Below are 15,726 nucleotides of genomic sequence, written 5' to 3' on the forward strand. Positions count from 1 at the left end.
GTTCATATCCTATGGAGTACAGACAGAAGTCATTCATTCAACCACGTGGTAAATTGGGATGTTTGGCAGTGGAAATCTGCTGCTTGATCGGTTTAAAAAAAAATCTAATGAAAAAAAAGTTCACTCTGGGCACAAATACAACTTGTTTGTTGACTTTTCCATAGACGTGGTCGACGTTTTTGTTTGCAGTAAGCAACATTGCAGAAGTTGAGTGGATCTGTTTCGATACAAAGGTCTTCATTATGATCACACACACACACACACACACTAAGCCGCTACAGTAAACCTTTCACTTTGGGGTTTAATGTTTAATAACAAGAGGTTCTTTGACTTTTGCAATTTAACTAAAAACGGTCATAAGGTAGTTGGTGCAGTAAGGCCAGTATCTGTTCTTTGGCGCCCCCTGCAGACTAGATAATGAAAATGCCTGTGGAGCTCCCATTTCCTACTAAAATCAGAAGCTTTTAGATAAATGAAAAATATCCACTTTGGGTGGCCACAGCGGGAATCAAACCTATGATCACAGCGAAACGACAGAGGTTGAAATTACGTCACACAATTCAGTTTCATTTCCACTTGCTTCTGCTACCTTGTTGATACTTTGAGCACCAATTAAAATCATACAGATAAAGTCACTTAACAGCACAAAATATATACATTTGAAATAAACTTTTATTATATGAAGTTACAAACCATTTCATCAAGGAACACAAAACAGAATGAGCGGTTGCAAGTGAGATGGAAATAAAAACCAATTGGCGCCGCATGGTCAAAAGACTGGACACAATGCCGAACTCAGACCACATCTGAAAATTACTCAAAAATGAAAAAGAAAAAAAAATCTCAATTTGACAATATGCTGTCAATTTGTACCCTCTTGGCATCACATTGCAGCAGCACGTGTGGATTGGCTCGTCTCCATTATTACATCCCAAATCACACCCGATTCAGTGCACTATTGACCAGAGCCCTATGGACCCTTGTCAAAAGTAGTTCACTATGTAGGGAATAGGGTGCCATTTGAACCTATACATGAAACAATGTATGGATCCCAAAGCAGGAAGAAAAATTCATGAACATGGACAGTGATTGGCTTGGTGGGCAATGAGAAAACATCAGTTGCATGCTACAAACGATCACAGCGATGTCATCCTTCAGTTTATATAAAAAGCTCTCCAATGAAATTAAAAGTCTTAAATCTGTCACCCCCCCAACATAAAACAGCTAGGCACTTCAAATACTACAGAAATAATACTCTGCTGCTCTCAGGTTGAGTTAAAGGGACTGTTCATAGAAAATACTTCACATCTTGGTTTCCTTACCCTGTACGTATTCTATGGACAAGGGGAGGCTAGGTAAACTAACCCAAAGCGTGGATTGCACTAGAATGATTGTGAACTAAATATGTAATTTGGTTGAACTATCCCTTTTAAAAGATCGGGGTAGAGGGGAGGGGTAATGGTCACCTTGAGATATAAAAAACAGTGGAGGTCTCACACACACACAGGGCTGGGCCAAATCCCCCCTCCACCCCCACTGTAGAGGAGGAGTGCAGAAGTCACACACACACATCCCCCCCCCACGGCTAAATCCCCCCCCACACACAAATCTCAACAGGGCTAAATCCCCCCCCCCCCAGAGAGTACACACACACACACACAGCTAAATCTCTATAATAAAAGAGCACCATCTCACGGTGGTCCTCTGTAGCGCCGTTGGTATAGCATGGTGCTTGTAATGACAGGGTAATGGGTTTAATTCCCGGGTACACCCATACGTAAAATGTATTCACGCATGACTAAGTCCCTTTGGATAAAAGAGTGCTAAACAGCATATTATTATGGGCCGTCGACAAGGGGAATTGTAAAGACATGAGAAATGGCGGCACCTTGTGGTCAGAAAGTGTTAGGAAAATTATTATTTAAGAATCTCAGCACTTCAAATGGGGATCATAAAAAACAAATCTATTCTACAACACAACCGCCCCTCCACCAAACTTAGGTTTGATTCCAACACAATATTCCAACTTTTTCCCCAACAGGACATGTCATACAGCCATCAAGTGATTATTATTTTTTTTTAAATCAAAGCCAAACTGCAAACAAAAAGGAGAGAAAAGAAAAATCACAAGGTGTTGCAGTCTGACAGAGCGTCAAACTCATTGCACTTCAACACGGACAGACAGGACACCAACTTATGTCTTTACATGGTAGTCCTCAGGAACAGCAGAGATCTGGATAGACGTCCTGTCTGCAGGGCATGTGAGTCACAGCCATGGATGTCCCAGTATATGATTAAAGCCAGAAAAACTGGATTATAAAACAGGGCCTAAAAAGTTGTTTTTGGTCCAGCAGTCATTGTTGAAGGTAGAAACAAAAATCAACCAGCTACTCAAATTCTTTAACCAGCTGAAATATTTTTGGCCATAATTACAATCATGCTTTGTAATATTTCTAAAACAAGAAATGTTAGTAAAAAGTACAATTTAAATACATTTAAAATTGTGACCTCAGTCTTTTAAATCAAAATATCTGAGACAAAATGCTCAGTTGCCCGTTTAAGGGAGGGAAGTTACCGTGGTAACGGGGCCACTCACATTCTGTTGTGTGTGTGTGAGAGAGAGAGATTTGGGCTTTGACTAGGGAGTTTTTGCTATTCATTGAAGCAGCGGACTCAAAACGAACGTTGAAAAACAACCAAGCTTGTGAACAAAACAATTGAAATAGCCAAGAAACATGGGGACAAAGTCTCACTTTGTGGACTTTAGTAAATTAGACCAACGTGCATGAGCATGAATCTATCGGCACTTCACTCAGTGAGCTCAGCTCCCCTGCCAGGCGGTGTTGCTGCACCAGGTGGGATATAGAATGTGAGCTCAGCTCAGCCCCTGCTCAGCTCCCCTGCTCCCCTGCTCAGCCCCTCAGCTCAGCTCCCCTGCTCAGCTCCCCTGCTCCAGGTGGGATATAGAATGTGAGCTCAGCTCCCCTGCCAGGCGGTGTTGCTGTACCAGGTGGGACATAGGACTAGTATAATTAGCAGCTACGAAACAAAACAGAAATACTTTGAAAACAGCTATTGCAGAATTCTTCAGACTATTTTTTATTGGTGAATGTAACGCTGGCACTGTGGAGCCCTGCAAATTGACCACCCGCCAAAACCTAAATCTTCCCGCATTTGGCGGGTGGTCATTGTATGCGCCGATTATTTAAAAAAAATAATAATAATAATAAAAAAAAAAAAACTGGCCCTACACCAACCACTGTCTGTAGCATCTTGAACACACCAAGCATCACACAGGGTTCTTCTCACTCTGTGGTGTAATGTGATTAGTAGAAATGAGCCCTGAGGGCTGGGTTGGGAAGATTATTCATGGAGATGAAACGCAGAAGCTGGAGTAATGTTGTGTTGTTAAACTGGTTAGTTTACCCTCAGTGGGAACAATCCCAAAGATGGTGAGCGAGGGTGAGGCGTGCTCTGTGTATCTATTGTTGGGCACAGACGGGGCAGTCAGGGGAGAGAGATGTTGTCAGCGAGTCCCAGACCCTCCCTTGGTCATTGGTAGTTCTTGATCGAGGCCAGTAGAGGTGGGCTGTGGTTCTGAGCCTGTGCCCAGTGTACAAGATGAGGAAGTGAAGGGACAAGGCAGTCCCTAGTGAGGGGACAGGACCGTCCCTTGAGTTGTAATTGGTAGTAGTTGATTAGGGACAGCCCTATGGACAGAGGCTGACAGTGACACTCAGTGTATATTATGAGAGGGCACAGGGCAGCCCCTTGGCAGTTCTTTATGGAGGCCGGCAGAGGCAGTCGACGAATCGGAGCCATGTTCTGTTGTGCCGAGGGTCCCGAGGTCATTGGTAGAGAAGGTAATTCTTGAGAGAGGCCGGTAGAGGCAGACCATGGATCTCACTCAGTCGTTCTCTGCCTAAAGCTACCCTCACAGAGCGCCGACACAGCTCCAGCAGAGGGAGAGGCTCAGCTGGGGGAGAGAGAGAGATTTAGAGTACAGCAATACTTTCACATTTAGTTTACCTTAAATAAGAGACAGACAGAGAGCACACAATCCCCCCCCACATGTCCAATCAGAACAGTCTTGCTGTACAACAAGTTGATGAACATTTACTAGTGTACACAGAGTGAATCGTTGCAGTACAACAACATGTTTTGATAAACATTCTCATTAGAAACCACATTAACCCCGAGAGGAGCAGTCATGAGGACCAGCCAGTCCAGTGGCAGTCATTCCCACACTTAACAAAAAATGCTTGTCACTAAACTAGAATCTGCTTGTCATCTAAACTCGAGAGAATCTAGGAGCCAGAGATTTGCATGGTGAAAACTGCATGCTTCCTTCCACGCTTCTGACATGACATAATTGTGAAATCAATGCAATGAAAAGCTTCCAGTAGTACACCCTTCTACTCATGTCAGATCAGTGATTATTTTAAGGGATCATTCTCGTGACACCTTACTGCAGACAATGCTACCCAAAGCCCGAGACGAGGCAGCACAGTCAAGCCCGAGACGAGGCAGCACAGTCAAGCCCGAGACGAGGCAGCACAGTCAAGCCCGAGACGAGGCAGCACAGTCAAGCCCGAGACGAGGCAGCACAGTCAAGATGGTAGAAGAGAAGAAGAAAAAAAAAAAAAAGTGATCAACAGGCTTGTTCAGTTATTCATTTACTGTTGTTCTCTGAGGCATAGGTCAGAAAGATCAAGTGATGTCATCACGATGCCAGTGGCACCTTGTCACCTAGCGCCCAACTGTCTGGGATAATAGTTAGGATCAATGGCTCTGTTAGCCTAAACAGATCTGGGACCAGGCTGTCTTGCTGAATTGGCAAGCTCCAGTTTGAGAAAACAGCACAAACAGATCTGGGACCAGGCTGTCTTGCTGAATTGGCAAGCTCCAGTTTGAGAGAACAGCACAAACAGATCTGGGACCATGCTAGCCTAACTGCAGTCTGTAAGCCTCTAACCTGATCCCAGATCTGTTTGTGCCGGGTTTGTTAACTCCTCTGTAAATAGTCACGGCCAGCAAGACAAAATGTGCGAAAATGATCAAATATAAATAAGCGAGAGAGCACAAACTGATCTGGGACCAGGCAAGCCTAAATGTAGTCTGTTCAGGCTGGTCCCAGATTAGTGTTGGCAAGGCAACACAAACCAACATATACACATTAAAAACAGTAACCATGGGAAATGGCAAGAGAGCACAAACTGATCTGGGAACAGACAAGAAAGCCTCAGTGCTCTGACGTAACCTTGGTGTGCAGTAATAAAGGCCCAACCTTTGAATGTACCGTTACGCTCAAGTTCATCACATCAATAAAACACATGTGTACGGCCCAAACAAATGACACCCCCACTACTTTTCAACAGAGCCCTATCTAGTTATGAAGCCCCCCCCCCCCCCCCCCCCAAAAGTGTCTATTATGAAGTTATGAATCACGTCATGTCTGTACAATGAAAGACCAGACCGAGCTGCTAAAGTTCCCTAAGAGGGGCCTCCCAGGTGGTGTAGAGATCTAAGGCACTGCATCGCAGCGCCAGCTGTGCCACCCGAGACCCTGGGTTCAAGCCCAGGCTCTGTCGCAACCGGGGGGGGACCGTGGGTCGACACACAATTGACCCAGCGTCATCCGGGTTAGGGAGGGTTTGGCCGGTAGGGATGTCCCTGTCTCATCGCGCAGGACCAGGTCAGCGGTGTCTCCTCCGACACATTGGTGCGGCTGCGGCTGGCTTCCGGGTTGGAAGCGCGCTGTGTTAAGAAGCAGTGCGGCTTGTGTTTCGGAGGACGCATGGCTCTCGACCGTCGCCTCTCCTGAGTCAGTATGGGAGTTGTAGCAATGAGACAAGAGTAACTACTAACAATTGGATACCACGAAATTGGGGAGAAAATGGGTTTACATCTATTTATTTTTTTAATCCCTAGAAGGAAGTGTTCATGGCATCGCTAGGAACGCGAGCAGTATACAGTAACGTTACAGATCAGATGACTTGAGACAACATTATTCCTTATCCTACTGCATGTCAGAGAAGCATGTTTGATCTACATAGCAGGTTTCTATCTGAACGGTCCAAAAATGTTGTGATGTGCTGAAAGCGCCCTACAGGCCCGTGAGACTATGGCGTCTATGGCGTTTAGAAAGTCTAAACCATTGTCTCTGGTAGGGCTGCACGAATAATCCAATTCAGATCCAAATTGTGATAATGACATGTGTAATATCCATATAGCAAAGAGGGAGGCTGCCATTTCCTCCTTCCTGAGACACAAACTAGACTACGGTACCTCCTCCAATGAGATGCACTAGACTCATTCACAAGAAGATGTTGACCAATCACAAGCGGGCTCTCTAACTCTGCATGGCATGTCGGCCAATCGCGCTTCAGCCACCGATGTTAAAAAGGCATTGATTGCCGATGCGTTTTAAGTGTAACACCCCTTTGACAAAACATCCCGTAGACATAGGCAGTGATTTCTATCACATAGCCAAAGACATTATTTCACCTCTGTGGGCTATTTATTGCCTCACCTCCTTACTCCATTTGCACACACCGTTCATAGATTTTTCTACTGTGTTATTGACTGTATGTTTGTTTGTGTGTAACTCTGTGTTGTTTGTGTCACACTGCTTTGCTTTATCTTGGCCAGGTCACAGTTGTAAATGACAACTTGTTCTCAACTGGTCTACCTGGTTAAATAAAAGGTGTTCTCAACTGGCCTACCGGGTTAAATAAAAGGTGTTCTCAACTGGCCTACCGGGTTAAATAAAAGGTGTTCTCAACTGGCCTACCGGGTTAAATAAAAGGTGTTCTCAACTGGCCTCCCTGGTTAAATAAAGGTGTTCTCAACTGGCCTCCCTGGTTAAATAAAGGTGTTCTCAACTGGCCTCCCTGGTTAAATAAAGGTGTTCTCAACTGGCCTCCCTGGTTAAATAAAGGTGTTCTCAACTGGCCTACCGGGTTAAATAAAGGTGTTCTCAACTGGCCTACCTGGTTAAATAAAGGTGTTCTCAACTGGCCTACCTGGTTAAATAAAGGTGTTCTCAACTGGTCTACCGGGTTAAATAAAGGTGTTCTCAACTGGTCTACCGGGTTAAATAAAGGTGTTCTCAACTGGTCTGGTCTACCGGGTTAAATAAAGGTGTTCTCCGGGTTAAATAAAGGTGTTCTCAACTGGCCTACCTGGTTAAATAAAGGTGTTCTCAACTGGCCTCCCTGGTTAAATAAAGGTGTTCTCAACTGGCCTCCCTGGTTAAATAAAGGTGTTCTCAACTGGTCTACCGGGTTAAATAAAGGTGTTCTCAACTGGTCTACCGGGTTAAATAAAGGTGTTCTCAACTGGCCTACCGGGTTAAATAAAGGTGTTCTCAACTGGCCTACCTGGTTAAATAAAGGTGTTCTCAACTGGCCTACCGGGTTAAATAAAGGTGTTCTCAACTGGCCTCCCTGGTTAAATAAAGGTGTTCTCAACTGGCCTACCGGGTTAAATAAAAGGTGTTCTCAACTGGCCTACCTGGTTTAATAAAGGTGTTCTCAACTGGTCTACCGGGTTAAATAAAGGTGGGGAAATTATTATCTATTTTTAAGTAAGCATTTCACAGGTCAGGTCTGCACCTGTTGTATTCAGCACGTGACAGTCAGTTTCTAGAAGATCAGAATCAAGCTGGAAAGGAAATACAAGATTACATCTCGCACAGATTTCTAAAATTAGGTCCTTAATTCATAAATCGCAATATCTGGCCAAAGAATTTTGTAATTAGATACTTTGTCCAAAAAGGTGCAGCCCTAGTCTCAGAGAAAAAGATGAAAGCCAACCCTGAACCCCTTAAAATATACTTACGATCGAGTCCATTGATGTAGCGGATTCGTATTTCACAGTGCCCCCACACAGCACTGACGACAGGGTACAGTTTTCTCCCCTTGAGTCCTCTGAAAGCCACCCCAAGGTATTGTCCGTCCACTATATAGCTCAGAGTCCCCTCGTCCATGTCCAACACTACCAGGAATGAGTCAGGGACTAGAAACGTGTCATCTGGCTCCAGGAACGCTGGGTATGTCTTACTGGGCTGGTTCTTCCCATCGTGGTGCAGTCTATTCCGTCCCAGGTCCCAGCCCCAGGACTCGTGGTTATTACCCACCAGGGTCGTGTAGCCTACAGAATGAAGAGGCGCGTCTCCCGTCGCCACGCCGACGATGGCATGCGTTCCCCGCTGTCTCATGGCCCAGCTGATCTCCCAGACGTGGAGCCCCCGGGTGTAGCCGATACAGGCCCGGATGGCATCCGTGCTCTGAGCCACGGGGTGCCGATGGAAGACCAGTTTGTTGTCGTCCTTGACGAAGATGTTGAGCGATCGGTCGTTGTTGTTCCACGAGTGCTGCATCTGGACCTCCTGTCCAGCAGGGGGCATGTCCAGCAGCAGATCCAGCCTGGAGGGCTTGGCGTGGTCCAGGGCTGCCAACTCCAGCTTCAGAGGCCTGAACGCCGGGTCTCTCATGTCAATAGTCTTTATGCCTCCAGGGATGCTCTGTCCCATGCTCGTCTGGGAAGTTAGAACACACAGCCCAAGTCCTCCTGCTGAGTCCTCAAAAAATAAAGAAAAAAGGGGGGAGCAAATCAAAATCAGTTGATTGTTAGTTTCCCCCTCCTCTCCACAGCCTGTTTGTCACAGCCAATCAGGAGGCTGGATTGGTGTCCCTGCTCCTGGTTGCCAGTTAACAGGTTCAGGCCAGCTGCTGGTTCAATCCCACCTGAGAAGAGATGGGAAAGGAGAAGAGAGGTAGAACATTAATCATTACACCACAGTACCCTGCTTCCTAATCACTATAATATGGTCCTGTGTGACTCGGTTGGTAAGAGCCTGGACATTCCTTTAGTCAGCATGCTAATTGCATGCTCCCTCAACTTGAGACATGGTGTGAAAAAACTGCCCATTTTAGTAGTCTTTTATTACCCCCAGCACAAGGTGCACCTGTGTAATGATCATGCTGCTTAAATCAGAGCAAGCCTTGAAACGACTTCAGGGACATATTCAAAGCAAGATTACTGATCAGGTCTCCCCCTTATCCATATAATTATAAATCATTAAAACAAAAGGGCTAAAATAGATCCTAAATCAGGACCCGTATCCATAGAAGCTTCTCGGAGTTGGAGGAGTGCCGTTCTAGGATCCGTTTAGGCTTTTTAGTTCATAATGAGTAAGATTGTGTGGTCAGATCCTAGATCTGCACTCCTCCTCTGAGAAGCTTCAGTGGATACGGTACCAGGTGTCATCAACTCACGGGGAACCTGGTGTCCACGGAACACATTAAGGCTTTATGAAATCAGGTCTTCAGAATCTTTTTGTTGTTTTTAAATTCCATGACAATTATTCCAAGAAATGCTTGAAGAAAGGTCGAGGGCAACGTCATAGCTCATTGCCGAAAGAAATTCCCCTCCTGGAAAGACCTAGTCGGCCTAACTAACTCAATAATGGTGCATAAAAGTAGAACTGAGCTCAACGGTCAGCAATTTGAGATGCAAAGAGAATTGATTAGCTGAACCGGATTTAATGTTGTTTTTGCCCCAGCTAAATTTAAGTCCTTAAATTATCAGAAATGACTCAAACAACTGACACAGACTTCAAGACTTGGGAAGACTGGGTGTGTAAACCAACTAATATTTGTGGTTTCATATACAGCGAGTGGGAAAAACATAACCTCAATATTTGCAACTGAGGCCCTGCTAGTGTAAACAGACAGAGGACAAGACAGCTGCTAAGGCCTAGATTTCCATCTCTGCAGTAAACTTAAATATTCAGACAAAGTAAAACTATGCCCACAAATGGGAAATAGAGGGCAGAAAGCTCAAGTCGTTTCCTATTATACAGTTGTCTGGTCGGGACCGTCCACAGTTGTCGGGTCGTTCACTATTATACCGTTAACAGGAAAAGCAATCAAAACTTTGGGCTTAAAAATATTGTTGTTTTCAATGGCAGGATAACACAAGGCTACTGGTCTGGCTACACTGACCGGCAACTACTGGACAGCGCTACAACCCTACAGACTTTTCCCCAAGTCCTAAGTGAAAGCTTGACGCACTGCACTTTTGAGAAATGCAGTGTGTAGGACTAGATGGACACCATGTTCAGATACAGGTAACTCACATAAGCCCTTACTCGCCCCCCCCAAAAAAAAAAAAAAAAAAAAAAAAAAAAACGAATAGGAGAATTTCTTGACTAACTCAAATTCTGTAATTGTATGCAATAACAGTTGGCATAGCTTGGAACACAGACACATCCATAACTGCCAACTCAAATCCATTTCTTTTCAACCAAACATTTGTTTTGTTTTGTTTGCCCGTGAGTTCAGAACATCTCACAGGAAGTCCTGATGACTCACTTTACTGGAACACCTCATGTCATTTCCCGCTCGGCAGGTTTGATTTAATCTATTTCTGTCCATGTTGCTAGGAGGTCATGAAGACACACAGGAAACTGTACTGCCATCGTCACACAGACAGGAAACTATAGACACACAGCCAGGGAACTGTGGCATCGTCACACAGCCAGGGAACTGTGGCATCATCACACAGCCAGGGAGCCGGCCAGGGAGCTGTGGCATCATCACAGAGCCAGGGAGCCGGCCAGGGAGCCACAGACGGCCAGGGAGCTACAGACGGCCAGGGAGCTACAGACGGCCAGGGAGCTACAGACGGCCAGGGAGCTGTGGCATCGTCACACAGCCAGGGAGCTACAGACGGCCAGGGAGCTATAGACAGCCAGGGAGCTACAGACGACCAGGGAGCTGTGGCATCATCACACAGCCAGGGAGCTACAGACGGCCAGGGAGCTGTGGCATCATCACACAGCCAGGGAGCTAGACGGCCAGGGAGCTACAGACGGCCAGGGAGCTGTGGCATCATCACACAGCCAGGGAGCTACAGACGGCCAGGGAGCTGTGGCATCATCACACAGCCAGGGAGCATCACAGACGGCCAGGGAGCTACAGACGGCCAGGGAGCTACAGACGACCAGGGAGCTGTGGCATCATCACACAGCCAGGGAGCTGTGGCATCATCACACAGCCAGGGAGCTACAGACGGCCAGGGAGCTACAGACGGCCAGGGAGCTACAGACGGCCAGGGAGCTACAGACGGCCAGGGAGCTACAGACGGCCAGGGAGCTGTGGCATCATCACACAGCCAGGGAGCTACAGACGGCCAGGGAGCTACAGACGGCCAGGGAGCTGTGGCATCATCACACAGCCAGGGAGCTGTGGCATCATCACACAGCCAGGGAGCTACAGACAGCCAGGGAGCTGTGGCATCATCACACAGCCAGGGAGCTGTGGCATCATCACCCAGCCAGGGAGCTGTGGCATCATCACCCAGCCAGGGAGCTGTGGCATCATCACCCAGCCAGGGAGCTGTGGCATCATCACCCAGCCAGGGAGCTGTGGCATCATCACACAGCCAGGGAGCTACAGACGGCCAGGGAGCTGTGGCATCAGAAACTGAACTGTGCAAGCTGCTGCTGAGAAGGGAAAGGCCAGACTAATTTAATTGTGGACAAGAGTTCATTGAGAAGTGTTTTGGCTCTTTTTCTAATGCAAGTAAACAACTATTTTAAGTGGGTCATGTCTCCTCAGCGGATGGCCAAAACAGAGGCAGAATAGGCCTGCAGCGGGTGGCCACATGGCTCAAACGGTACCCTTTTCCTTACATAGAGACCAATAGAGCACTCTAAAGTAGGGCACTAAATAGTCAAAGTAGGGCACTAAATAGAGAGGCGTTTACAATCATCACAGCCTGGTTTAATCAATCGCCCCTCAATGCCCGTCCAGCCTTCAGGGCCTCAGGACAGGGAGTATGAAACATGTTAAATTTGCAGACTCCGTGCTGTAGACTTAATGTCACCCCCCTATGTAGTGCACTACTTTTGACCAGAGCCCTATAAAAAGTAGTGCACGGTATAGGAAATTTGGGATGCAAACTTATTCATTCTTCTTCCTCAGAATGAACCAACCCCGCTGTGCTGAAGTACTGCATTTCAAACCAAAACGCTTAATTCGTGGGATTAAAGTAGAACTACACTGAACTAAAATATATATAATTTTTTCATTATAGAACACATATTTTAAATGAAGATTAGTGACAGTTGGTTTTGTACTACCCTTCGATGGTGGTCCGCCAATAGCAGAAACTTCTGTAAATTCCTTCATTTTTAGTCTTAAGTTGAATAAGAACGGATGTTGAAAATGACCAATTTGATTGTTTATTCAACGTGTTCATACCGGTCCCTATTCATACCATCCATAAATAAATGTGAGGGGAGGTGGAGGGTGAGTGCCTTGGTGTAATAATCCTGCAGCTGGGCTTGTGGAGGTTTCTGGACCCCTGGGTTAGTAAGGAGCCGATTGAGATGTGGAGGGGAACAAAGGATTTTGCTGAGCCAAAGGAACACTAGTCTCTAGCGTTGATCAAGTCCACATTTTAGGACAAAACACCAACCATGTAGATGTCATCGCACTTTTACGCTCCCATCATCCCGTTTCTGAATCCTGGGTTGCTATTAAAGAGTAAAATGAAAGAAGCCAACGCCAATAAGCAGGTTGAACCTGCTGGGCAAGTCCCAGATAAAGATAGATACATGGGTGTAGAAAGCTTTATTCAACATGGAGCAATATCTTTGCTACAGATTTTTATATGGATATTATGAAATAACATGGGAAGAAATATGCGCATTTCCACACCAGAATTGCTTTGTTGCCGGTAAAAGACTGTGTGTGATGACATACTGTACACCAAAACACTTAACCTTTGTCCCAAATTTAAAATAAAAACATGAGTTTCATGCATTTCCATTGCATTTTCCAATCTATCAATAATTTTGTCACACCAACTGTGGCAATAAAAGTACAACTTGCCCAATGTGGTTCACGCATGCTCTCTAGACAATAGTTTGCTGATAAAGTTACCTGTCCAGTCTACATTTTATGATGAGATGGATTAGAGCAAGAACATTTTTACGTGTTAATTGGCAGCTAAGATTCAATCATGTCACTAGCATACAAATGAAGACCCTTGACTTTATTGGAAAAGAGCGTCAAGCTCATCACTGTGCACTTTCACCACCCTGTAGCCTAAACTGTGCATGCTTTTTCAAGTTCACAGTGGGAGGACCACACAACATAGCAATGCATGACTGCAATTTTAACTCAAAAAGGTGGTGCCACTGTCAAACAAACAGTCAGTCAACATTTATAAAATTGTTGCTTTTTAATTTTGTACAAGATAACTTTACTCGCATAAAAACTGCATGGAAACATGCACTGTAAAAAAAACTAGTTTTAAATTGTAAATTTTCTGTAAAAAATGTTCAGTATGCTACCATAAATTCTAAAGAAACTTTGATTTAACAGAACAATACCGTAAACATTACAGTAATGTACTGTTAAACCAACGTTTCTTTGGAATTCCTAGTAACATACTGTACTGATTATTACACTAATATCCAGGTAATTGGCTGCCTGTAAATTACCGTAAAAACATGTTTTACAGTGTGGTTTATAACTATGATTTAAAAAAGAGATTACGTTTTACAAATCGAAGTTCATTACATTCAAACATGAGTTAAATTCTTAGCGAGGCAGTAGCCAGAATCCGACTAGACGTTCATCACATTCTGTAGTTGGAACAAGGATAAATCACTCAGCTCTGAGCCGGGGAGAGATATGCTCTGAAAACGTACCTCAAACCAGGGATGGGAGATGGCAGTGGAATCCTAATTATCCCATTAACCCAACAAGCAAATCGAGAAGATTTAAAATACTCCCTAGTTTTCAAATGACTGATAGTTTGTCAGTATGACTAGGCTATCTAATGTTATTGCAGCCCATTGGGTTTCGACAACACTTCCGGTAGCTTCTCACCTCAACACTAAGCGTCACATTTTCATGGAATTCAATGGGCTGTTATACCATTAGCTAACCTAGTATGTAGAGGACAAAACTAGCAGTATTTTAATCTCCTCAATTTGTCATTTGGGATAATTAGAGTATACTGCCATCCCAGGATTGAGATTTTCCAAGCCATATCTCACTCCGGCAGAACGCTGTCCTGATTTGAGAATAATGAACGTCTAGTGGGATTCCGGTGATGTCCGTCTGCTCCTAGCTCGTAGTTATTCCGTAACATTCACTCAAAACTGGAAGTAAACTTTGACACTGCGCCACTTGAGTTCCATGCAAGAACGTCTCTAACACCAAGCAAGGTGAAGGTACTTCACAGTGACTTTGTAGCTCTAACAGAGGAAGTGTGTCAAAAAAAGAGAGTAGATTCATTGTTGAAAATAAATTAATACAATTGACTCCATGGCATTTGATACTTGTTAAGTTATCAACTGCTCTCATGACATGTTTTGTTGTTTGCGACTAAAAACATTGAATGTCAATTAGCGATCTAGACATGAAAACATAGCATAAGTAAAACCGAAAACAAAACCTCTAAAAAAAATTAAAAAACGAACTAAATAAAACTCACCTTTGCTTGGTAACTTTTTTTTCAACCAATAGAACCTGCAGAGGATTTGAAAAACGAGGTTTTGAGATTGAAACAAAACTCCTAAACAATACCATTGATGTTCGTTTTATCCTCTGCAGTCCTCGCACCCCTTTCCCATTTTGGGTTGGACATGAATTAAGTAAAACGATGGCTGTCCTAACCAGTCACGTGGTCTGGTGGTCCAATAGCGCCCAGATGCCTTGCTGGGGTAAATTCATTAGGAACCAAACGGGGAGGAACTACCCGGATTTGTCTCATAACAAACGTTTTCTTACGGTTTGGAGGGAATCAGCCAATTCAATTGGAAATCCCACCCAGTTTACGACATTAAAATGGTGGATGCCCTCAATAGAGCCCCACAGTGGAGGTGTCATAATACCCATAAAACCTAGTGGTCAAACAGGGAGATTCCAATTGTTTTTCCACCATTCATTTTCGAAACACTTCAAATAAGGACTGTGTTTCGTGTAGGCTTACTTGACGTTTTTATAACCATGTAAATCTCTCTCCGACAAGGTGTCTTGTTAATATATTTGCCTATATTTACCCCCCCCCCAAAAAAAAAAAAAAAAATGTTAATATGCTGCTAATGTGGCTATCAATAAAGAACTAGAAATGCCAGGATGATCTGAACGAGACTGCCAAATCGAGGCAAAGGTAAGAATCTCTGGAATAACTATCTAATGTTAGCTAAATCTAGTAATTAATAACGTGACAACATTTCTTTAGCAGAGGTGCCAGCTAGAGATCAGGTGCAGGATATTGCAGGGATTTGTAATCTTGCATGATGTCTACTTTGATGCTAATTAACATGTTTGAATCTGAGAGTAAATAGAGACGATTTATATTGATAGAAGTCACCTCGTCCGAGAGAGATTTACGCCGTTATCAAACCGTCACGCCAGGGTAAAGCCTACACGAAACACAGCCCTTATTTTAAGTGTTTCTAAAATCACCTATGGGAAAAATGTATGGTGGAAAAATTATAACCATTTCCCTGTTTGACCATTAGGTTTTAGTTGCATTGTGACTCATACAGTGGTGCTGCTCATGACTCATACAATGGTGCTCTATGGTGCTACCCATGCTAATATGGCCTGTTGGCCACAAGAGGCCTCTATCATTCTCCAGCGTCAAACGCATTCCACTGAGCACTGAGTGTCTGCAGGCTTCCGCTCATCCCTT

The 15,726-nt window shown here is 44.6% G+C and overlaps 1 protein-coding gene across 2 annotated transcripts; it reads right to left on the minus strand.

The window, feature by feature from the left end:
• Positions 1-2,916: 2,916 nt before the first annotated feature.
• LOC135503887 (SPRY domain-containing SOCS box protein 1) lies at positions 2,917-14,820 on the minus strand. Of its 2 annotated transcripts, none has more exons than XM_064922064.1 (3): positions 14,521-14,820; positions 7,843-8,750; positions 2,917-3,976 (listed from the first exon to the last, which is right to left on the minus strand). In XM_064922064.1, exons 2-3 carry the CDS (start codon positions 8,534-8,536, stop codon positions 3,849-3,851), a joined length of 822 nt encoding a protein of 273 aa, XP_064778136.1. In that variant the 5' UTR covers positions 8,537-8,750; positions 14,521-14,820; the 3' UTR covers positions 2,917-3,848. The 2 variants fall into 2 exon arrangements, with proteins under 2 accessions (XP_064778136.1, XP_064778137.1); XM_064922065.1 differs by lacking the exon at positions 14,521-14,820 and adding an exon at positions 13,730-13,873.
• Between the last annotated feature and the right edge of the window lie 906 nt (positions 14,821-15,726).

This window comes from Oncorhynchus masou, chromosome 18 (assembly GCF_036934945.1).
Source record: "Oncorhynchus masou masou isolate Uvic2021 chromosome 18, UVic_Omas_1.1, whole genome shotgun sequence".
In the NCBI taxonomy this organism is placed as follows: domain Eukaryota; kingdom Metazoa; phylum Chordata; class Actinopteri; order Salmoniformes; family Salmonidae; genus Oncorhynchus; species Oncorhynchus masou.

Excerpts from the sequence above, each read along its gene's own strand:
- LOC135503887 (XM_064922064.1), bottom strand. The coding sequence starts at position 8,536 with ATGGGACAGAGCATCCCTGGAGGCATAAAGACTATTGACATGAGAGAC. Across the intron at positions 3,977-7,842 it reads CTACATCAATGGACTCGATC|CTGAGCCTCTCCCTCTGCTG; the intron begins GTAAGTATATTT and ends TCTCTCCCCCAG.